The sequence below is a fragment of the Physella acuta genome, unplaced genomic scaffold (assembly GCF_028476545.2).
Source record: "Physella acuta isolate Inbredline_101_S28 unplaced genomic scaffold, ASM2847654v3 ptg000309l, whole genome shotgun sequence".
Lineage (NCBI taxonomy): Eukaryota > Metazoa > Mollusca > Gastropoda > Physidae > Physella > Physella acuta.
Window position 1 is genome coordinate 176,610 of NW_026731828.1, and position 23,741 is coordinate 200,350.

The following is a 23,741-nucleotide window of genomic DNA, read 5'->3' on the forward strand; positions in this document are numbered from 1 at the left end:
TATGGTTTATATGTATACATCCTTACAACAACACTGGCATAATCAGAAGTCAATCTACTTGAATATTTAAGACTAAAATTAATTTCTATTGGTCACTGTAACCAAAACTAGTCTAAAAATATCTAGTGTAAAAAGGGAAAGACATTAGGCATAGAAAGGCTGATAATCTGATTACACAACTGACTTTAAATAAGCAGCACACTTTGAGCTATATAGAACAAGAGATAAATATGCCTTAATACCCCAAGTGCTATTTCATTTCAGACAGTTACAGTTTCACTTCTATCACTACACAACTGGGAGACCTGCGTCATGCAGGTTACAAGGGAATGAAATTAAAATGTGTTCATTTCTTGTTGGTGCCATATTAATCAATCAAATAATGCCCACTAGCTAATTAGAGAACTATCATATTGAGACACTCTACTATTTGTCATGAGTTAAGCCAACTTGTAAAGAGCAAGATTGTGTGTTAGTCATGCAACAAAAACAGAACAACCTAAGAGTCTAGATAAATTTATTTACATTCACCTTTTGTTGGTACTAGAGGCAAGGAAATTTGAATAAACCAATCATTTGTTTTACTATACACCAGGCATGTCAAGAGAAGAACTAGAGCATACTATCACCTCATCAAATACAACACATACAGATAACATCAGATAACTCTTCTCCTTAACCAGTAAAAGCCTACAGAAGACCTAGATCTGCTAACTAAATTGTGTAAGATAGATTTCTTTATTGGCACAATTTTTGTACAATTATAAATTATGGAATCTTAAAACCTGAATTCAAGCAATTCTTTTGTATACTTAGGTAATACAAAGTTAGATATTCCTACCAATTAGTTAAGATGTAAGTTCATAAATATAATCACTGAATTTATAGTCCATTTTTTTCAACAACACAGTAAAAAAAAAAAATGAAAGCTCAAAGCACGGATAACAAAATAAAATATTTAAAATACATCTCACTGTAATGTATGACCTAACGGAATTTCATAAACTGTTTCACTAAAGCACCGTTGAATACTTTGTTCCTTACTGTCAAGTCTGTATGAGGCTGTTTTATTAACATTCAACTGCAGGGCAGGGCATGTGAAATTACCAGGTGGTACGTCTACTCTGTTATTGAAATCAAGTCTCTCACTTTCAATAAAACTAACAGGTGTAGACATGCAGACAGTTTACATTCTAGTATAGATTTGATAAGTTTTCAGACAACAATCAATATTCCTGAATGGGTTATATTTATCCATCAAGCTTTGAATGGCAACAGAAAATGTATCAAAAGTATCACTATTTTCTGGTTGTACCCGTAAGCATGTCACACACAAGTTCACTGGAAACAATAGCTGGTATCACGTTATTTCATTACAAAAGAACAACTGCAACTTTTTTTAAAAACTATTTGTGTAGTTCTTAATCAAAACAGCAAATGATTTGTATTTTAAATAAATACAACTGTTAAAAAATTCTATTAAAATCAAAACAGGTATTTTTTAGCTTCACTGTCCGTACAAATCAGAAATTTCTACTGCCAAGTAGCATTAAAATGTTTATAGCATTAAGATATTTTTTTCCTGTGAAAAGTTAAGCTGATAACTGCAAACAAGATATGTTGTAAGACAAACCTCACACATACACATCTGTATAACAACGACGACTCAGGGATACAACTGTAGCGTGGCAAATAACTTCATCAAAATTTTGTAAAACTAGCAGAAAGTATTCATCGTTTTGCTTGATGATAGACACTATCATCTAAACTAAACAAGTTTCCATTGTGCTATGACAATTAAACAAAACTCAGTTTGATCTGATGGATAGATACCAGTCGGTTAAGACGTGGGTCAATGATAAATAATGAATGTGTGAGCAATGACCCTACGAAGAACAGAAAATAAAAACACTAATCCAAGTTAGCGGTCATCATGCCAAGTAACTGTAAGTGTCCTTCTGTCCCTCCACTCTTGCCAGATATTCTTTCTCTATTAGAATGTCTATGCATTTCTGTAGACAGAAAATACTCAGAATATAGACAAAACTTTCAAATCCTGGAATGAGAATTCCTTAATTGAAGAGTTTTAAATTTATGTTTTTATTCAAATTTTTCAAGATTTTGATTGCTCTTTTAAAATTGTTTACACTTACTTTTTCAATCCTTGCAAAGATGATATTTACATACAAATTATATAATCCTTAAGTAGATTAAGTACTCAAAAGGCACTTACCTTTATAACAGGTACTCGCGGCTTGAAACGAGATGAAAGCTGGTTGAGGACTTCTATCAATAACTGCTGATGTTTCAGGCTTTTGCGCATCTTCATGATTCTAACTATGGCTGCCTGATTTTTAAAAAAAAAATTTAAATAAAACTTTTAATTTTAACATTAAGACTAGATACATTGAATAAAATGAGATAATATACGAAAAAAATTATTTCTAAGGGAATTAATAATATGAGAAAATAAAAAAAAAAAACAGAAAAAATATTGTAAATAACATTCAATCACATCTATATTTTAATAATATAATAACACATTATCAGCCCAGTATCTACCTGTATTAAGAGCTTGCGGTCTTCTTCAATGTTTTTGTGAGTAGATTCCTGCTCTGCCTTTACTTCAGTTTTCATGGGTACATTAATATTGACCCGAAGCTTTTTACTGTTTAGAAAAATATTTATTTTAATTGAAGCACTTCTTTTATTAAAGCAAAATATCTTAACTAAGTATTAGAAGTAATTTTTTGCTGTTGTCAGTTTAAAATGTCCCTATAGTACCCCTTTAATTAGTACATACTTCTTGTATCCCAGGAAAAGAGACAGAGGTGTCTCGGGTTTAATATCTGCTTCACTAACATTTTCATCTGCTACAAGAAGCTTAGACTTGAGAAGTATCTGTAGCACTTGTAGCAAGATATCCTGAAACACAAACTTCTAATTAGTTCAAACAATCTATGACATAATGAAATCAACAGCAGATAAATATTTTAAAATTAAAACAAGTGAAGTTCAAAGGTAAGGTATTGTTACCATTTTAATGAGAGTAGACTCCTGCAGCTGTTGAACTGAATATGTATCAGCTGAGTTATACTGTAGCAGAACTGCCATTTGAAATGTCGATGCCTGTGATTAACCAAACAAAAAAATTTATACTCTCGATGTCATGTTAACATTTGTCAAACTTACTATCCTAATTAAAAACTTTATTAAAATTTAATTTTTTTAAAATAAAAAGTAGTTATCACAGTTCACTAGTATGACCAGACCTAATTTTACCCCACAAAGAGCTACAATAACTGAAAATAGAAACTCTATAGTTTAGACCTGCAACTTGACTACAATTGTTAACAAAATCCCTAAATAGAAAACCAAACATTTTAGATTATTATATTAGGCATTTTTTATTTTTTAAAAAATGCCAAAGATTAAATCCAATTTATAGATGTATTGTAATTTAACACTGATACATTCAACCAACCTGGAGGGTGTATCTATTTTTAAAGCAGTTTGTAACAACTTCACCCTTTGACATCTGGTACAACCAGTTCAACTTGCGACCGCTGTGTCTACTGTTGTAAAAAGCTGAAAATCTCTGATAGCTCCTTTCCAACTGATGTTGTAAAGTAAAAAAATATTTTTTTTTTCATAATCATCTACTACAGTATGAAAACTCAATAGCATGGTTATGGATGAGGCATAATTAGTAAAAATAATTCTCATTCTTAAGGAGCTGCATTAAAGTAAAGTACAACACTAGGTGTTAGAATAAGATGAAGATTGTTATATATTAAATTTGTTTAGTATGTTCAAAATTATATGGAACATGTTTTTTTATTTTGCTTTTAAATTGATTTAAAAAGGTTCTATAGTTATAATAAATCAATATAAAGAGGAGAGCTTCTATTTAGACTTTAGAGTGGCAGAACAAGAAATACACTGTTTTCTTGATGGACTAATGAAGGATCTCCAAAAGCGTGAGCAGATAAATAAAACTTTATGTTAAATCTTAGTTGAGATTACAATCTTACCTCAACAGGTAAAGTGAATGTACAAGACTGCTGGAAAGGCCAAGACCCTGAACTGAGCACCTGGATACTGAAGTCAACTGCAGAAGTAAAACAAAAATACAGTAAATAATAGCTACAGCAAGGCCAGCAGTACCAGATCAATTGATCACCTTTAATAATGGTGTTTCTATGCTAAACTGTAATGTTATTCCCTTACTGCATAAGGAAATAATTTCACTCAGTTTTGTTGGGTTTATTGTGAAAAATGTCTTAAAGATTAAAACCACGACATTAACTCAAACCCTTGATGTGGGGTATAGCAAAACCAACACTACATAGCTTGAACTTACTATCAGAGGGCTCTTTAGAAGATTCAAGGTGTTTGCGAAAATTCTCATTGAGATCTTTGCTGACTCCAATGTCTTGGAACATTCTCTGCAGCTTGGATGTGTATTCAAAACCACAAGCTTGCTATGTAAATAAAAAGTTAACATTTATTAAGCAACTAAACCTGTTGGAATTAAGTTTTAAGTATTTGAACTGACATTTACAAATCTGTCTATTAATGCGTAGTTGTATGTATGTAATGTTCTATGCACTTCAAGATTAAAGTATTAAATATACAGTAGTAAAACTATACTTTTAAACAGTTAAAAGAAGGAGTAGTTAGAGAAATCACTAACCTTAAGTTTTGAGATCATACTGGCTTCAGCATCATCTGAAGCTGACATGTGACCAACAAGTCTTTTGGCCAGCATTTTACTATAAAATTTTTGGAATACATCTTTGTCTTCAATGTATTTAAACACTACCATCTGCATTGGATGAGAAAAATACAAATTTTATCCCAGGTGTTTATGTAAGATAAACAGACAGCTGACTGTATTTATTAAAGTCTATAACTTACAACTTGGTTCAAAGTATCTTCTAATTCTGCTTCTTCTGGGTTTTTCGAGCTGAAAAATAAGGAAAATAAAAAACGGCTATTTACAGCAAAGACGATTTTAAAATAAAGACAATTGAAAGAAGTGAGTTAGCTCTTCTTGTTGACATTGTAAAGTTTAACTAAAAAATTATTTTACTTTTCTCCCACAGCTAAGGCAATTTTTAAATTTCAATCTTGAGGTTTAGTGTAAAATAAATTTTAAAATTCAACCATATAATCATTGAATATTTGCTAACTATTTTAACTAACCATACTGTTAAGTTAAAATCATTAAGCTCACCTCTTTTTTAATAACAGATCACAGTATCTGGCCAACAGCTCTGGGGACTTGCTTGAGTTGCTTGCTTGTTTGGTCACAAAATTGGAGTTAATGAACTGACCACATGCCTGATTAAACATTTTTACAACAACTATTAATCATCAAATAGTTTTTAAAATAATCGAAGAACATAAATTACTTAAAAATGAGACTGACAAAATTGTAAATATATGATGGTGCATAATATATATCTCAAGAAATGTAACTAAATGATTGGAAAAAAAAAGTTAGAAATACGAACCTTATCAAGAGCAGCAACAAACCCAGCATCATTGGCAAAAGCTGTCATAACCAGGGCATGATATTTCTTATGAACATTTAGTATAGTCTGTACATACACCTTAGGATCCTGAAAAAGAAGTTTAATACTTATATTTGTTCTTTGCAAAATTGTTTTTTTTAAAGCAAAAGTTATAACAGAACACAGAAGGAAGCCTAGTGCTATTACATAGGATGAACCTGAGATAATATAATTTATCATCATTAAGAGAAAAGTTTCAATAATTTATTGTCCTTTTTTTTGCCTTTGCTAATTTTTTACAATATCTTTTTTTAATAATTCTTAAATTAAAATCAGGTGGTTAGCACTAACTGTAAGGAACCTTTGTCTCAAAATTTAAATGCTCAAAAGGACAATTTAAGACCTAATTTTATTTAATGTCTACAGCAACTAGTGATTTTATATAACAAGGTAAACTAACATTTAAGGCAGCCTCTCCACATTTCTCCAGTGCAGAGGCACCTTGATTTAAAATGTGTTTCTCTAAAAGAGACTTGAGTTCATGAAGACCATCTTGAATTCTAGAAACCAGTTGATACATTCTACCAAGATCTGTAGTTAAAAATTTAATCGAAAAATAAAACATCTAGAGAATAACTACTAATTCACATGTAAAAATACTTTCTAAAAATTATTTTTAAAATGATGAGCTCAGAGTACATACAAATATAAATGTACATTTACATTCTACTTTAAAACTCTGGACATGATACCTTCATCTTTGTCAGCATTGAGGAGATTTTGGAATTCACAGTGAAAGTTTTCTAAATGTTTCTGTATTAACACTTTTTCACAAACACGTGCGAGAACATCATAAGTACTCTCATGCAAGTAAGTCTGTACACGTTTTTGCTCTTCCATTAGACGCATTTCTGCCTGTAAGTATGGAAAAATTCATGAAAGTTCTCCTAATTAATTAAATACAATTGAAAATACAAGTCAAATACAAAATACAATGGGCTTGATTGTAAAAGGACTGATACTGTAATCCCAGTTATCAGATTTTTAAAAAAGAATTATGCTGAGGTAAGAAAAAGGGATGAGATGGAAAGTAAAGGTTGTCATCAAGTAGAAAACAAATTTTAACCATAAAGAGATGGATTGATACTTTAATTATTAGATAACTGATTAAAAACATCTGAAAGAAGCAAAGTCAGGAAAAACCTACTTTCTTCATGTACTCAGTCACTGGATTGTGTCTAAGGAACTCGTTGCTTTCTGTAGTGTAAAATCTTTCAGTGTCATTTAGAAATAAGGTTTCGAAATGTTCTTTATAAACAGATAAAGTAGGTCCTTTGGCACTTGGGTCATCCTCATTTAATCCTAGCTCAACTGTGAATCAACACAAAAAAGGAGTTTGATAAATTCACTTAAAATATAAACAAGATTCACTTTACTACTAGTATTAATAAAATTGTATGAGACATGGATTGGATGAAGAATGATACTACTATACAGAAGTTAATTAGCAGGGGTAAGGTTAGTTAGAGCATTAAAGACTTTAAGTTATTTATTGTTTATTTTTTAAAAAAATGTTAAACAGTGTTCCTTGTTAAAGCTAAGAGTACTTTCTTCTTTGTTCTTAATTTTTAGTGTTGGAAGGGATCGAACCTTATCTGCCAAAGGGTTTGAACTCAAAGACTTTTTTTTAATTTATCAAGCATGAGTTTTTTTGCTGACTTGACCATGCCTCCATCACAATTAAGGATACGTGTCAACTGGTTATGCGCCATTGAGGCCTTGACTCAGATTTCAGCCTGCTTTTCTTTTTGGATTTGCTTCCAACCAAGAACAAACTACAAGGCAGCAGTTGTTTGATTTTGGAGTTGTATCTCCTAGAAGAGTGGCTGTCCCCAGCTAATGAGCCTCATCTGCCCGAGGGTTTGAACTCGAGACTTTTCAGTTTAGCAACCATGAGCTTTACCGACTCGACCACGCCGACCACTAGAGTGCTTTCAATAATCAATACAAAAAAGTTGCAGTTGTAGATTTTTAAAAACCTCCTCAATGAAATAAGTATTCAAAAGCAATTTTTAGAAAAACAAATGTCAACATCTTCGAGCTAAGAAACTTACCATAACAACTTATTACTCCACTGACAAGACGTGTGTTGATAGGTTCACCATTTCTTTCCCTTTCTATCAACTTCAAAACAGCATTGGTAACTTGTTTGTTAAGAGGCTTAAACAGATTATCCCTCCATGTGATTAAGGCTAACTGTAAATATATGTTAGACCAGTTATTTTCAAACTTTTAAAACCACATTAAAATAAATGTAACAAAAGTTTTATTAAACTTACTGAATAAATAAAATATATCCCTCTTGAACCCTCATCGCATTCACGACGAACCCAGTGTCTATTGAGGTAGGAGCATATGCCATCTAACACTTTGCTGGAAAATTGATAATCTTCCCACTGGCGAGTGTAAAACTGCAGAACCTGTTCATCTAGAAGATCCTGACCATCCTGGACGAAGCAAATATTTAAAAAAAATTAAAACTAATAATTCATTCAATACCTATGAGTAAGATCACTAAAATTAATGTTCTGGTTCGACTTTAATATAGAGTTGTACGTTTACCTTTAACAAGTTTACTAAATACTGTCTTAGGAGGTCTTTGATCCTTTTGTAGAGCTCATGGCCCACAAATTGTGCTCCTCCACCCTGAGTTCGGTTACGATTGCGAGAGCTTGTACTTCGTTGAGTAGCTGCAGCAGCAGTAGAGGTTCCCTGTTGGTTTTGATTAGCCACACTTTGGACACTAGTGCAGTAATTGTACACATGTCTATTCAAGGTTAAGGTTAAGAATAAATAGTTTAAAAAAACTTCTAGTGACTCATGTTTACATCTGAACAAGTATGGCAATCTTTAAGTCTGAGATAACAGGTCATTATTCGATAACAACGGATAGATAATTAGATTCGGTGAGACTTATTAGTAAAAGAATTTTACTAATGATATGACAGAAACATTGAGATCATTATGCTTTAATTAATGTGTGATGAATTCGTAAAATACATTTTTTTTACAGTTATCTGAGTCATCCACACTTCTTTTCAACCATACACCTGGCTTACTGAAGATTAGTTCAAAAACAAATTCTCCCACATGTTTTTTCAACTAGTGTAATATATGGAAGCTGCATTTTTATTCAGAGTTGAAACTGCTGCAAAGGATACGTGTACAGTTCCATGTATCTGGTTCTTGACATGCTCTGGCGTCTATACACACTTTTAACTCCAGCTTTCAGGTCATCCCAAATCTGGTCTAGTTCTATCTGTCTCAAACCATGTGGGTTGGACCTGGCCGGGCTCATGCTAAGTATCAGATTAAAAGCTAAAAATTAGTAAAAGTTGTCATTTATTCTACATTAAACTAAGTTTTATTTTATGCTATAAAACAGTAAATAATGATATTAAAATATTTTATTATAAGCTAGAACGATTTTACTCTTAGTTTCACCATAAAGATTTTTGTTGTTAGCAAATGTCCACTCAAGTGAGGATAACCATAGTAACAATCAATTTCCCATTTCTCAAAACAAGAGTGTAAGGGGATTTTGTAGCGAATAGTCTAATAACTGTCTCCCTTTCAACTAACTGACTGAACAGGTACCCATTATAGCTGAACAAATGCCCAGATTACCAACTTTGTTCAAAGTTTAATTTAGGAAACATTTACATTCTGTCCCCATTCTATGTTGTAAGGGGGGATATTTGAATACTACACAGATGATTTTTAAGTGCAAAAATGTCACAATGGGTCTAAAATATAAATCTCATTCAAGATAACCTTATCAATCAAAGGCATTATTATCAAAGGTATTACAAATTCTTATAAAAACTAGGTTTGTTTTAACTTTTCTATTCAAAATTTTACAATAAATATTTATTCAATGTATTTTTTCTGAACAGTACAGATTCTGACCTTGGCCCACTGCGGTGACTCCGAGTCACATGTGCCATATTTAGAAAGTGGGCTGTAATTTTGAAAAAAAAAATGGTTACAAATGAATTTATGAAATTTGATGTCTTTGTGATCAATTAATAACTCAAGGTATAAATTCTAACAAATCTATTATAAACTTTAAAAAAAAAGATACCACTTCTACAAGAATAGAAATGTAATACTTATAAGAAGCTATTTTTAATACTGATTGCTTAAGACTTACTGAAACTAGTCCAATAATAGAAACAACTTAATTTTAGTACTACTGATAGTCATGTAACACATTTAAATTATAATACTAATATAAACTTAATGTCTTTGTTTAAGCTATTACTGGTGAAAGTTATATTCACACTAATTGAAGATTTTTTTTTAAATTAGTGTTATTCTAAGACTTGATATATTTAAAATAGATTAATTATGAGGGTCTACTGACTATAATTACATTTCAATTAGGGCCTACCTTTTATATGTTAGCTTGAATAAAATGCTCCTTTAAACATTCACTTTAACAATAGAATTAATAAGTGTGTATCTGGATAATCTGTCAATTCACTCAACCATTTTTCTTAGAACAAAATAAAGTTCTCTAAGAAAAATACTGACAGAAGAGTATCCATCCTGAAAGTAGATACACAAATATTTTTAAACTCTGAAGAATAAATTAGTTTTAATTATTATAATGTAAATCACCACTGCAACAGAGTGATTGAGATTCTTGATACATACTGATATAGCCATGGTTATTAATCAAAACAAAGTAAATGTTCATTTTACCAAATAAGAAGAGTCATGTTGAAATATAATCTTTAATCTAAAACCTTAAAACATAAAAGACAAATGTATGTTTCCATTTAGCAGCTATTGTTTTATAAATAAACAGCCAACTGAAGTAGATATATAAATTTTAGAATTAAAACCACACCCCTTTTTCAAGAAATATATTTGACTGGCATTGTAATTAGAAAATATGCAGGTGATACCAATAATAATGTAACTCACAATTTTGTTGGTTACTTTCATCAATATTATATATTATAATAGACCTAAATAAATAGTGTTTATTTAATGTTTTATTTAATGTTTCAAGCGTAAAGAAAATGATTAAATCTTTATTTAAAACTTAGTTCATTAATAAGTAAAAAAAAACGGTGTTACCAATGAAAAAACTGACTATGCAAAGTAAATTACAATAAAGTGAAGTGCACTTTCAGATGGCCCATAATATTTAATATTTACTTTCCCTGACTTAAGTCAGGTACCAATTAGAGCTGAGTTGACTCTGATATGCCATAGCAGAGTCCAACCAGTTGAGTGAGCCAATGAACAGAACCTATGACTTCGAGGTTAAAAACCATGCAATGGACTGTAAATGTGTAATGGCAAAGTACCATATAATGCTATTCAAAGAACAACAGGTCATGGTTCAGCAGGTCTTTTCATAAATTAATGAGTATTTTTTGTGGTAAAGTTTAAAATGAGAGAAACAGGAGCAAGGCATTGTGTGTTATGTGATACCTATCTTCTGTTAATAAAGGTTTGGATTGGGTATTAGATCTAGTAGTGTAACATTTTGGCTTAAGTCTGAAAACTAGTGTTGGTGTTAGATTCCAGTTAAGCTAGTGAATTACAAGCATGTTACTTTATTATGTTCCTACTAGCAATAAAATAATGCTTCAACAAAGTAGTGATTCACAGTAGTGTGTACAGTATCAAGTACACCTATCTGAAATAAAATCACTAAATGCAGCTATGTAGTGCCTAAATGTAATTTTTTCTTTACATATATGCCTAAATACTTCAGTAAAAATCAAAAGGAGCAGACCTCTGGACTCTGGACACAGTAAATCTTTGCTGCAAAAAGCCTACCAACAGTAGAGAATCTATTTGTTTATTAAAAATACTAAAATAGTTAGGCCTAATTAATTAACCCTTGGCTTGGGGCATTTTTAAAATTAGACCTATTTGACATTTGTGTCTTACCCTAGTTGGTTGTATTCAAACCTTGAGTTTTAGTAAGATGTCTAATAAAAGTACATGTTAAATGTGTTGGGCTTTGGCAAATGATGGCAATATTCACATAATCAGTGAATGAATAGAACTTTACGCTCCTCAATGTTTATCGTTGAATTTCTTTAGGCTATTAAATTAAGTTGTTATTAATTTAAGTTTTTACTAAGTAATTATTGTTCAGTTATAGGCTAGGGCCTATATGTTATTATTAAGCTTTGGTGCAAGTGAAGCCTAATCTAGTTAGGACCCAAGGCGCTCAGTGACAAGTAAGTCAAGAGCTTGGTCTGTGAGACTTTGAGACTACCAGACCACTGTCCTTGTCTGGTCAACAAAAATCTAGATCTAGCTAGATCTAGATCTAGTACCAAGAATCTGGATCTTGATTTCTAGGACCTGTCTTTAGCCTAGTACTAGATTCTAGTATACGTCAGCCAGACTAATTCTAGTAGAGTTGTAATATATATAGATCTATACAAGATAGATTAAGATCTAGATTTTTAATAAAAATAAAAAGGTTACAAAAATACAAATACAAAACTCATCGTCACCAAGTGAAGCTAGGCAGAAGCTGGGAGACGCAGTTAACTGTGAGTTACAGACAAAAAGAACCGTTTTTTAACCTATATTTTCGAAAGGCATAGGTCTATCAATTAACTGTATAAGATTATTTAAATATATGCCCGTTTTTGAAAAGTTAACAAAAGTGAAACTGAAAAATCACTTTAACCACCTTCGACTAAACAAACGAAGAAAAAATTTTGTAGTCAAAAAGTTCTGGTTCTTGTGTAAATCTCTGAGGGGGCGCTAGTAACAGGATCTTTATTTTAGAAGTCGAAATAAAAAGTGCAACTAAAAAAGATCAGGAAATATGCATTTCATTTGTTAGACTAAATCTGATCTTAATGCTGTATAGAAGATCTAGAAAAAAAAATTTATTGTCTTGAAAAATGAGTAAATAATAATCAACGACTATTATAGTTAAAAATCATAGACCAATATAAATAAATGTCTACACTGAAGTCATCTACACTTTTATCTAGATCCATAACTACTATTAACTACGAAAAGAAAAGCATCATTAAGTCCTAGTCATAAGAAGTAGAAGATAGGCCTAGATCTACATGAGTGGCAAAAAAAATTCATGAAAAGTTCCTTCTCTCCGTCCTCCCCTATCTCCATCGAAGATAGATCGAATACCACCCTCAACAACTCCAGTCAGCTCCCTTGTCCTACACGTTTGTACACATTTTGTACATATTTGCCTGCCGCTGACACCCCCCCCCCCCCCATACACACACACTTGTACATCCAACACCTAGTTGAGTGAGTGAAGGGAAGGGGGAGGTTCGTCCACTGGAGATGAGGCAGAATAGGCTATCAAAGAGTTACATTACAAGTAAATATTCCTTTTGTGTTAATTTTGGTTCGGGGTGGATTTTTTTATACCTGTGTCTGATATTAGAATTTTCTCTAAAAAATGGGTGTTAGGTTGGTAGTTAATTGAATAGGCCTACACATATGGCTAATTACTTATAAAATAATATAGATCTAGACCATTTCGATTCTAAATCTATTTTGTTATTATTTAATCATTTTCACTATTTGTATAAGCTATCATAAAAATAAAACAGTTAAAACTCGTTTGGCAATAAATTAGAATGCTTCTAAGGCACGCTTGATCAGGGGAAGCTACTACTAAAAAATTGTGTTTAATGTTTATAAAATGGCCACTGTGGGAAAGTTAAACGAAGAAGCGTTAAAAAGAAAAGATCGTTTGAAGGCTTTGCGTGAGAAGTCCTCAACATACAGATCCGAAGAAAACGTAGAAAAAGAAAAACTACCAGGGTATGTATATTGATTGTTATAGATCTAGAAATCTAAATCTCATTGTCAAAAGTACTAAGGCTAGGAATGTTGGGATATTTTTCCTAATTATCATAGAATAGGTACTAGGATAAATTTTTAATATTGTTTTTTTAGGGAAACAACTACTAAAGTTAAAAGGAGCAGAAAATTACAATAACAGAACAGTTTTCCTTTTTGATGTAGCTCAAACGGTTAAATAGTTATGATTTTTTTTCGTATTAAAAAATGTGATTTTTTTAACATAGGATTTTTTCCAATTTCTGTGATAGAGTTTTTTTAAGCGTTTACTAAAATTGTCCTAGCTTGTAAACCATATGGTCAAATTTGTTATAACTTTGCAATGTCTTTATTTATTATATATGGAAGCATAATAAACAATAAAATTAGAAATTTATGGGCAGAGTTAAACAAAAACAGAAGTTGAACATGGTACCCCCCCCTAATTTTTCATATACAGTGCATTCATACAATCTTAGTTAAAATTTTAACTATTCCAAAAATTAAGCTCAAACTTGCTGAGAATGTTGAGCTATGGATGTGTCAGTTATTACAATCAAAATAATATTCATAACTGAAAAGTTTTTTGTTTTAACTGCTACAAAGCTGATAGATTATGCAATTTTGCAACACTGAAGTCTTGTTGATGTGAAATGCAACATGATGGCAAATTTGAGTTATTAAGCACTTAAGTCTCAAAATTTGCCTGGCTCTAGATGACTCTATTCTTAAACAGAAACAATCAAAATATGTGTTTAAATCTATCTGTTTGACAAAAAATAAGGGGTGGAACAGGGTACACCCCCTATTTTTAAATACGAAATTTGTTCATACAATATCAGCTTAGGTCCAAACTATTTGAATCTAAAGCTAAAAACTAACCAGAGTGAAGCTCTGAAATAAGTGTGTTTGATGGTTCTATCTAAATAGTTGACAAATAGGTAAAAGATGGTAAAAAGGTAGAACGCTGAGTCATCGACGCGCCTGACATAATTGAAAAACTGAACTAATATATGAAAATAAAAATGATGGCAAATTAGATCTATTAGAAATGTAAGGTCTTTTATTTGTATAAATGTAATTAACTTGTTAGTCTACTTATATATATAGTTTAATTAAAAAGATGTGTTTCTGTCTGTTCATTAGTATTTTACATTTCAGAAGAAGTTCAACATTGGTTGGTTTTAACATGATATAGAATCTAGAACTAGTTCATATTACTAAACTTTCAATGTACTGCTTCAAAATTTATTTAAGTTATTTTAAAAAATATCACTTAATTTGTCTAAATAAAAGGTGAACACATTTATTGTAATAGTTTTAATTCCTCTTTACATAGTGTTCCCTCATTAGGCCATATAACTGCTCATCATATTGTAGAGATGTGCTGGTTTTAGAAGTGTAGGTTCTATCTGGAAAAGTAAACAGTACATTGTTTGCTTTCACATCAAAATAAATAAAATGGTTTTTCTAGACACTAAAATTAAATATTGAGTATTTATTGCTATTACCGCACCAAACCTCCCCCCCCCCCTCTACTCCACTACCTTCAATATCAAAACAGCGTTTGCCACTATCGCCGGCGGCAAAACAGCGTTTGCCACTATCGCCGGCGGCAAAATATCGTTCGCCACTATCGCCGGCGGCAAAACATCGTTCGCCACTATCGCCGGCGGCAAAACAGCGTTTGCCACTATCGCCGGCGGCAAAATATCGTTCGCCACTATCGCCGGCGGCAAAACAGCGTTCGCCACTATCGCCGGCGGCAAAACATCGTTCGCCACTATCGCCGGCGGAAAAACATCGTTCGCCACTATCGCCGGCGGAAAAACATCGCTCGCCACTATCGCCGGCGGCAAATCGCCACTATCGCCGGCGGCAAAACATCGTTCGCCACTATCGCCGGCGGCAAAACATCGTTCGCCACTATCGCCGGCGGCAAAACATCGTTCGCCACTATCGCCGGCGTCAAAACATCGCTCGCCACATTTTTTTTTCTATTACCTCCCTTGCCACTTTCGCTTTCATATTGTAAACAAACGAATTTTTTTTATAGAGGTAGCAAATCTGTGCAGCATATAACTTTTGTGCGCTATGTCCAAACAACTTGATTTTTTGAAACAATAGAGAAAAGTGGTGTAGAATTCATGTAAAGCAATAAAATTCCTGTTTATTATAAAAATAAACAGTAGGGAGTAAATTAAACTTACCTTATTTTCACTGAAACACTCCATCTTGAATAATCCATGCACAAAATTAAAAAAACAATGAAAACGCAAAATGTCCATTTTTTTATGAAAAATCGATAATCGCACGAAAATTGATCGGGCGATAACACTGAGCGATAAAAATTACGAAACTATAGCACTCGCGTCGCCGCAAATTCTCGGCGTCTGGGTAACGGGGACGAAAAACTCGCCGCGCGGCGCAAAACGAGATGTAATCCTAGTACCTATCATAGAATGATAAAATGTACACAGATTAATCCTATAATATACCCCATTGATAAAAATACCAAATTTATCATTCTAGGCCTAATAGTTTTTTTTATATGAATTTTTAAAGTTATGTATTAAACCTGTTATATATCACTGTAACATCGGATTTAATTGTGTGATTGGCTTTAGGCTTGCATACCACTGCTGCTATTCGAGATATAATTATAAAACTTTGCACATTAGTGCTAGAGAGTGTGGGCAATAGAAATATGAAAGTAAAATCAAAATTTGATGAAGGATAATTAGAACTAATCAAGTCAAATTAAAGTGAGGGGTGCTGTTCTATATAGGTCAATATGCAGACTGAAAGTCTATGTTTTTTTTTAGCGCAATTTCCATTCTGGAGAATTGCGTTTATTAACCCGTCATTTCTGGATGGATGGATGGATGGATGGATGAATGTGTGTCCGCAGCTTTAAGTCGTATCTCCTCCTCAACGAAGCAATATCGATGACTAGTTCCAAAAGCAATTATGTTAAGCCAGTTACGAGGATGAACATAGGCCATAAAAATTCCGGGTTTCTTTCATGGATTTCCCGTAAAAGCCAAAAAACCTCGAACAAATTCAGTTTTTGCTACATATCTAGGCAACCAGACCACTTAGCGACTTGAAACATTTACCAATCGATTCCTGCCATAATTTAAACCAATATTGCCGAAGAAAGTTTTCAAAAATATCCTTTCGTTCGGTCACAAAAAATTAATTAAGAATTTTTAAACTGAGCGTCTTGTAGGTTTTTAGCGCAAAAGCTGAGGATCGAAAGGATTTTAATGAGCGGAGGTTCGAAAGGATTTTTTAAATTTTTCCCCTTTTTTTTCGACTGATACGGGAGGCTACTCTCCCCTTTTTTTTCGACTGATACGGGAGGCTAGTTTCTATTTTGTTTTGAATTATTAAAACTACTTGTGTTGCATTATTTATTTGCTGAATATATGATTTATCTCGATTTAATTTACTTATTAATTCAAACGTTATTTTTGTACCCTATTAATAAGCTGAGGTTCGAAAGGATTTTACCATAGCGAATGAGCGAAGGTTCGAAAGGATTTTTTTAAAAATCTCGTTAATAAATATTTTTTCTATTTTGTTTTGAATTATTAAAACTACTTGTGTTGCATTATTTATTTGCTCAATATATGATTTATCTCGATTTAATTTACTTATTAAATCAAACGTTATTTTTGTACCCTATTAATAAGCTGAGGTTCGATATAAGGAAATTGCGCTAAAATTGTCACTAGACTTTTTAATTAACTTGTTTAAATATTAAAATATTAAAATTGAAACTTTGCTAGAGGGTGGGGGCAATAGAAATATAGAAAAAAATTATATTAAGTATGACTGCATATAATTAAAAAGTCCTATGAAAGGGTGTTGCACCCTTTTATAGTAATTATAGTGACTTCAACTGACGTATGTCCTGAATGTTACTATAATAGATAGGATACATTTTGGTTATTGATACTGAAGCATGTAATAAGAAGAATGCTGAAAAATAAAACTAGGGATTTTGTGTTAAAGCACTCAACTACTAACATGCAAGTCTTAAGCTCAGATCTCAGACGAGTCTGTCTGTGCAGCGTGCAGCATCCACCAAGCTCAGATGAGTACCTGACCCAAGGGAAAGTAAAGATAGCTTGGCAGAGAGCTAACCACACCATCACTTCATGTGCATGGGTCAAGAAACAGATAAACTCTACTTCAGCTGCTTTATGGATGATGGATTGACAGGTCCAAAAGGGAAACTACTTTAATATACTAGGGCCTTTATAAGACCCTATTGATATTTTGGTACAACTAAATTACTAATCAATAGAAAAACCTTAAATTCTTGTAAAAGTTTATTAAGCTAAGTGTTAATTTGTACCAAATCAGAAGTTACAGCTTCCCTGTCTATCTGCTTATATAAATATATATATTGGCAACATGCAGTGATTTAAATCCGTATAGTTTGTTGTTATTTGTTTTTTGTTACTTTTATTATTAAATGTAAAAATTGTATCCTAAATTATTATGAATAATAATTATCATGCCTTTTTCATGTCATTCTAAATTCACTGCCTTAGTAATTAGTACCCCCCCCCCCCATGTCAATTGCTGCACCTTTTGTTAATTATTTAGTAATATTTACTAATGTCATAAGCATAATTATTACAAATAATTAAATAAGTTTATCACCAAGCTTCTTTACTTATCATAACCAATAATAGGCCCAGACTTACTTTATCAATCGATACATATAGTATATAGCATTAGTTATACTAAGAAATAGGCCTATAACTTATTTATAGTATAAAGTATAATAGTATATTAAAGGCTATTTTAGTATTAGTATTAGCCTTAAATCTAAGTAAGTAGGTATGTGTGAAATGCTTAACACTATTTAATGTAAGCCTAAGCTTCTTGCCTGTCGGTTTTAATAGATAACTTGATCAACGTATTTTATCTAGTTTTAACAGTGCCACCCATAATTTAAATTCTTTCCAACTTCGAAAACTACGTCACTGGCATTAGTGCGCGTATTTTATCGATAATAGGTAATGCGGTGCTAAACCGACGCCATGGCGTTGTCAAGGCCGAAGCTCTAGCTCGGGGATTTGACATGTATGATAACTCGTAAGCAGAAGTAGTAAGTGCCATAAAACCGTTATTATAATAATATTTGTTTATTTAATGGACACTTACAACTAATGGCAAGATACTTATAATGTGTTTAATACGTAAACTTATTTAAAATGTGACAACACCGTACGGGACATGTTCGCGAGATAAACTCATTAGAATCGTGCAATCGATTTCGGCTTAAAGATTGTCATAATGGCGGTAATTTTCTAATTGAAACATATAATACGACTACACTAGAATATCTATATCGAATATTTCTAAAAACTCGATTCCAACAGTGAGATTCGGCATTCTTCGGAAAAGGGCGAGTTTTTATAAAGACTGCATCGAAAAGTCCGGATGTTGAATACCGAATCGAAACAGCGGAAGTCGGAATGCCTAACTAAGGCTTAAGTTTTTGACAAAAACTTTTTTTTTTTTTGCCCTAACTCATGATCAGGAGTACCGTACACGAGTACAGAGTGCAGGAAAAAATGTCGTATGACACCTCTATTTACGATTGTAGGGTAAAGATGAGAACTTGCAATGAAGTCTACTATTTAATTATTTAATTTTAGCAGAATTTGCAGTAGTAGATTTAATTTTTATTTTGTTACTAAAATACTAGATTCTAATTCTAGAAATATGTAACTAGAATTTCTAGATCTAGATCTAGCGATCTGGTAATCTATTGTTTTAGGTACGTAGAATCGCCCGTGGCTAAACATGTAAAAGAACGGTGACTCATTGAATTTTAGTAGCCCCTAATTATTTTACATTTTAGTCTTTTTTATTGCTATAAAAGTTACAAAAATGTGTCATTTACCTGTTTTATACTATTTTTAATACAACTTTTCAGTAATAAGTAAAGATTAGCGATGTTTTCATCAGATGCAACCTAGCTTGCTACTTTAATGCATAAGGCTAGAGTTTTTTTAAGAGAAGGAACAAAAATATTTCTGCATTATTGGTCAAAATAAAAGCAATCATTAAAAAAAAAATCAACGAGGCCAACAAAATCAACACATTTACACACGAATAGCATTTCAAGGGAAACCACTCTAATTTACAATTTTAAGGAAGATGGCCGCTGTTTATATAGTAAATTTAGCTCTCAAACTAGACTCAAACACTGCTGTTTAATATTAATGTCTTGACTATATTTATCTATTTTGCGATTGAATGTGGTTTATTATTCAATTATTTATTATATTTGACTAAAAAATCCAAAAATTTACGTGTATTAACTACTATCAAAGCCTCTTTATGAGTCACCTTTGTGGCTTTGTCTGACATGTTTAGCCTCTGCGGATTTTACGTACCTAAAACGATAGATTACCAGAGATCTAAATCTACTAGATCCTAGTCTACTACTAATTTAATTATTTTTACAAAGCTATTTTTTCCAAGCCGAGGTGAAAATAAAAATTTAACTTTTTTAGGCCTATTTAATACTAGAGGAGTTTACACTTTTCGGACACACACCAAAAATTACGTAGGACCGAACACTTCGTCGGTTTTTGGCTCATAGAAACTTTAATTAGCATGTCTCACGCGAAACCACGGCGCCTGCACGTAAACTGTTCATTTATGAACACTTCCGTGTCAAGTACTTCCGTTTCCTTTCTCAAGAATTATTTTTAGAAATTTTTTAACGTTGCATGGTACGCACATTTCTATTTTTACACCAGCCGGATGAAGTGACCTAGGGTTGGACTTAGGGGCAAAACTTGAACCAATCACTGCTTAGCTAAAAGGTTACACTATAAATAGCTTCTATATATGTATGGAACATCGTAAATGTCAAGGTTAATGGGTTTTTTCGTGCTTGAACAATAAAAAAGGGGTGTTCGCTAACTTATTTGGCCTTACATGGGATCGGACAGCAACACAAAAATATTATTAAATAAGAATTTAGAGCATAAAAGGGGCTGGTTATTGAAGGGAAAGGGTCAAAATAAGGTCAAGAAGGCAGTGGAATGCAAAAGAGGAGGGGGAATCATGTGACCTGGCTGGCTTAGCAGCGTACTGCGCGAGCCGCAATGGCTGAATGGGATGAACTTTGGGAGTGTGGGAAAAAGGTTTTATACTATTAAAATTACCTCACAAACAATCAATAACACAATATAAATGCATATAATATATGTTTTTATTCATTAAATTGACTTTAAATTATTCTAAATGAACAAAAAGTGCTATGTCCGATGACGGGTAAAGGTGTCCGAACACATGTAAAACTGTATTACATGTGTTCGAACACACGTTAAGACCCCCCAGTCACTATAACAAGAATAGCTTAAGTTCTATGCGTATGAATACAAAATGACACACACATTATTAAAGTAGAATGGTTGCGGATAGATATGATACTTTTTTTTGTTTTCTATGTTAAGCGGTTACTGAATGAGACCGCATGGAATTTTTACGTTGCGTTTTTTCGCTATGTGTGTCCGAAAAGTGTAAGCTCCTCTAGATCTATCTATTTAATTGTTCTTTTAAAAAAAACTATCGTCGCATATTACAATTAATTTTCCTATAGTGATAAATATGCATTTCAAACATCGTCATGGGCCCTACATGACAGACGGTACACAGATCTAATAGTAATAGGAAAACATTCCAACTTATAGTTATTGAAATTGAATGCAAAATAAATTGGAAGCATAGATCATTGTGGTTTTGCAGACTTTTAAAGTTTAAAGTCATAATAAATTCCTATCATCTCATAGCTAGTTAAAATTTGTCTATTGGTATTTATTGATATCAATAAACAACTTATTTCATTAGCTATTGAGACAACTACTGTACAGCCTCCCCTGTAACTATTGATTAAATCATGTCTAAAAATAAATGTTTTGATGATATTTCACCATGCCTTCAAAAAACAAATTAAATTTTGTTTCATTGAAATTTAAATCTAATATTGGCACACACTCTAGGGCCGTTTGGTTGACTCTAGGCTAGTATTTTAAATTATTACCAAGCTCTCACTTGACAACTTTTATGTTTGGTCTTAATTGTCGAAATCAAATTAAAAAAAAAGTTTCTGTCATAGAAGATAGAACTATCATCTAAAAATAACTTAAATTACTTGAAAAAAAAAATTTTTTGTGATTAATATTTTTAAACTGAATTTTCAAATATTCACTTGAACTTGAACTAAGCAAAAAAAAAATATCAATCATATACTAGGTTTGTTAAATTCCTACATACTATACTAATTAGTTACTTAGTTTTGTTAATCTAAAAGGAAATACTAGATTACTAGTCCCATACTCTACACAAGAGGTAATTTGGTTGATACTTTAGACTGCTGAGTCAATTTTAGTAACTGTTGAAATATTTATTATTAAGTAATATAGGTAAAATTCTGAGTAGTTTCCTTTTTTAAATGCAAGTGTAATCTTTTACTTTCCATTCCTTATTCCAAACCTCATGTCCCAAAAAATTTGACCAACCACATGGAAGGAATGTGACATCATTTATGGACAAACACATAGCATATCATTAGATAAGTTGTTTATTGTTCATGTAATAAATCCTGTGTTAAAACTATTTTTCACCCCTCTGAAGGCCAACATTTAGAAGCTACAAACCTGAAAGCGATTCTCTTCAAGAGCGTACTAAACCTGCAGTAAAGCCAGCAGATGGTATTTATATTATAATATTATTAAGTGTAGAGTTTCATTTTTAACTGGCTTTGCATATAATTAATAATGAGTCAGTTTTAACAAGTCAATACAAAGTATTTTACATTTGATAGTCTATATGGCAGATGTAGTAGAGTTAGCCAGTTTTTGACATCTACTATCTCCTGCTTGAGTCAGGTATTTATCAGAGCTGGGTGGATTTGATGTCATCCTACAAACATGAGCTCATAGATTGAAATTAATCATTAAGTGTTGTGCTACTACTACACCATTCCACAGTGCTCCTTCAAACAGACACAATTTAAACTTTTACTATAATTTCTAAACGTAAAAAAATTCTGACAAATTTAAATTTTACAATTTATTTTTTTGTTTCCAGTCATCACCTCTATTAAAGATGAACTTGAGTCTGGAAAAACTGATCATATTGTGACTGAAGTGGTAATACAAAATGTTGTTTTTGTGGTAGTTTTAATAAATAGAAATTATAAATATATATTTTTAAGTAATGCATGCTGTTAGTTGGCATCTAAAGTATATGTTTAACCCTTTACAGTCTGGGAATAAAAATTATTTACTTCCCCTATGGCCAGATGAAAAGACAATGCCTTTTGCAATTACAGCACTTTTTAAATTTTAAATTATTAAAAAATATTCACATAAGTTAAAAACATAAAACCTGATTTAAAAGTAGAGGTATTTTAATAAGTTTTAATTTCACAAATTATTGTGCCCATAATTTAGAAGGAAAAAAAATCTTAACACTAAAAGTGACACGCTAGTATTAGGACAAGAAAATTATGAATTTTATGGCGATTGACTGTACTGTAATGGATTAAGCGTGTAAAGTTGGAAGTTTGCTTTTAAAGTTGACAAAAGCATCCTGGAAGTAAAGAGCTTTATCATTTACATATAATTTAAATTTCATTAAGGACTTGAGCAATTTGGCCCCGCGAAAACCAGACTGGGACTTGAAACGAGATGTTAGCAAAAAAATTGAAAAACTTGAAAAAAGAACACAAAGAGCTATTGCTGAATTGATAAGTAAGATTTATATAAAAAAATATTTTTTAGTGTCTTCTAACAAATTCTTTTCCTTCCAAGTATTGAATTCACTACTTTATTGTAATTATATTCATTTAGTCCTCATTATATATCAAACCATGATATAAGTCCTCATTTATTCAACTGTACATTATTTCAGGAGAGAGATTGAAAGCAAGTCAAGGTGATTTGGCATCTGTTGTTATGGGTGAAACCATGACAAGATCAGTGGATATTAGTTAAAGTTGGGGGAAAAAACTGTTTTTGTAAATACTTTTTTTTAACTTTGAAGAAAGGAATTTGAAAGCATGTGATCTTTTGTGAAATGAAATTGAGCAATTTTTTGAGCCTGATAATGAGGTGTGCAAGTTTGTATAAGTGTAGTTTTGTGATGTGTATTCATTAAAAGTTCATTTTCTCTATAAAACTAGTCTTTGAGTATTATTCGCATTTATAAATGTATTATTCCTATTGTTTTGCTTAAACTACCTAGGACATCTTTTTTTTTTGTAATCTAACCAAACAATTTTAATATAAATTAACCAAGTTTTAAAATAAA

The 23,741-nt window shown here is 31.9% G+C and overlaps 2 protein-coding genes across 2 annotated transcripts; one reads left to right on the top strand and one right to left on the bottom strand.

The window, feature by feature from the left end:
- Positions 1–503: 503 nt before the first annotated feature.
- LOC131940143 (cullin-1) lies at positions 504–12,350 on the bottom strand. The gene is made up of 22 exons (XM_059298732.1): positions 12,253–12,350; positions 9,973–10,130; positions 9,489–9,540; positions 8,741–8,878; positions 8,142–8,346; positions 7,859–8,026; positions 7,634–7,775; positions 6,727–6,890; positions 6,272–6,434; positions 5,980–6,110; positions 5,520–5,627; positions 5,240–5,346; positions 4,921–4,969; positions 4,697–4,828; positions 4,364–4,484; positions 4,035–4,111; positions 3,485–3,616; positions 3,037–3,129; positions 2,804–2,925; positions 2,563–2,668; positions 2,234–2,347; positions 504–2,012 (listed from the first exon to the last, which is right to left on the bottom strand). Exons 3-22 carry the CDS (start codon positions 9,524–9,526, stop codon positions 1,932–1,934), a joined length of 2,391 nt encoding a protein of 796 aa, XP_059154715.1. The 5' UTR covers positions 9,527–9,540; positions 9,973–10,130; positions 12,253–12,350; the 3' UTR covers positions 504–1,931.
- Positions 12,351–13,213: 863 nt separating this feature from the next.
- LOC131940145 (coiled-coil domain-containing protein 12) lies at positions 13,214–23,609 on the top strand. The gene is made up of 5 exons (XM_059298735.1): positions 13,214–13,367; positions 22,062–22,138; positions 22,518–22,579; positions 23,071–23,182; positions 23,343–23,609. Exons 1-5 carry the CDS (start codon positions 13,246–13,248, stop codon positions 23,423–23,425), a joined length of 456 nt encoding a protein of 151 aa, XP_059154718.1. The 5' UTR covers positions 13,214–13,245; the 3' UTR covers positions 23,426–23,609.
- The last annotated feature ends 132 nt before the right edge of the window (positions 23,610–23,741 follow it).

Bases quoted from the DNA above. Each gene is read 5' to 3' on its own strand.
- LOC131940145 (XM_059298735.1), top strand. From the start codon at position 13,246: ATGGCCACTGTGGGAAAGTTAAACGAAGAAGCGTTAAAAAGAAAAGAT. The intron at 22,580-23,070 runs GTAATACAAAAT...AATTTCATTAAG, and splicing joins ATCATATTGTGACTGAAGTG to GACTTGAGCAATTTGGCCCC. The intron at 23,183-23,342 runs GTAAGATTTATA...ACATTATTTCAG, and splicing joins AGCTATTGCTGAATTGATAA to GAGAGAGATTGAAAGCAAGT.
- LOC131940143 (XM_059298732.1), bottom strand. From the start codon at position 9,526: ATGGCACATGTGACTCGGAGTCACCGCAGTGGGCCAAG. The intron at 8,027-8,141 runs GTAAACGTACAA...TGCTTCGTCCAG, and splicing joins ATTTAGTAAACTTGTTAAAG to GATGGTCAGGATCTTCTAGA. The intron at 6,435-6,726 runs GTAGGTTTTTCC...CCATACTTACAG, and splicing joins TGACTGAGTACATGAAGAAA to GCAGAAATGCGTCTAATGGA.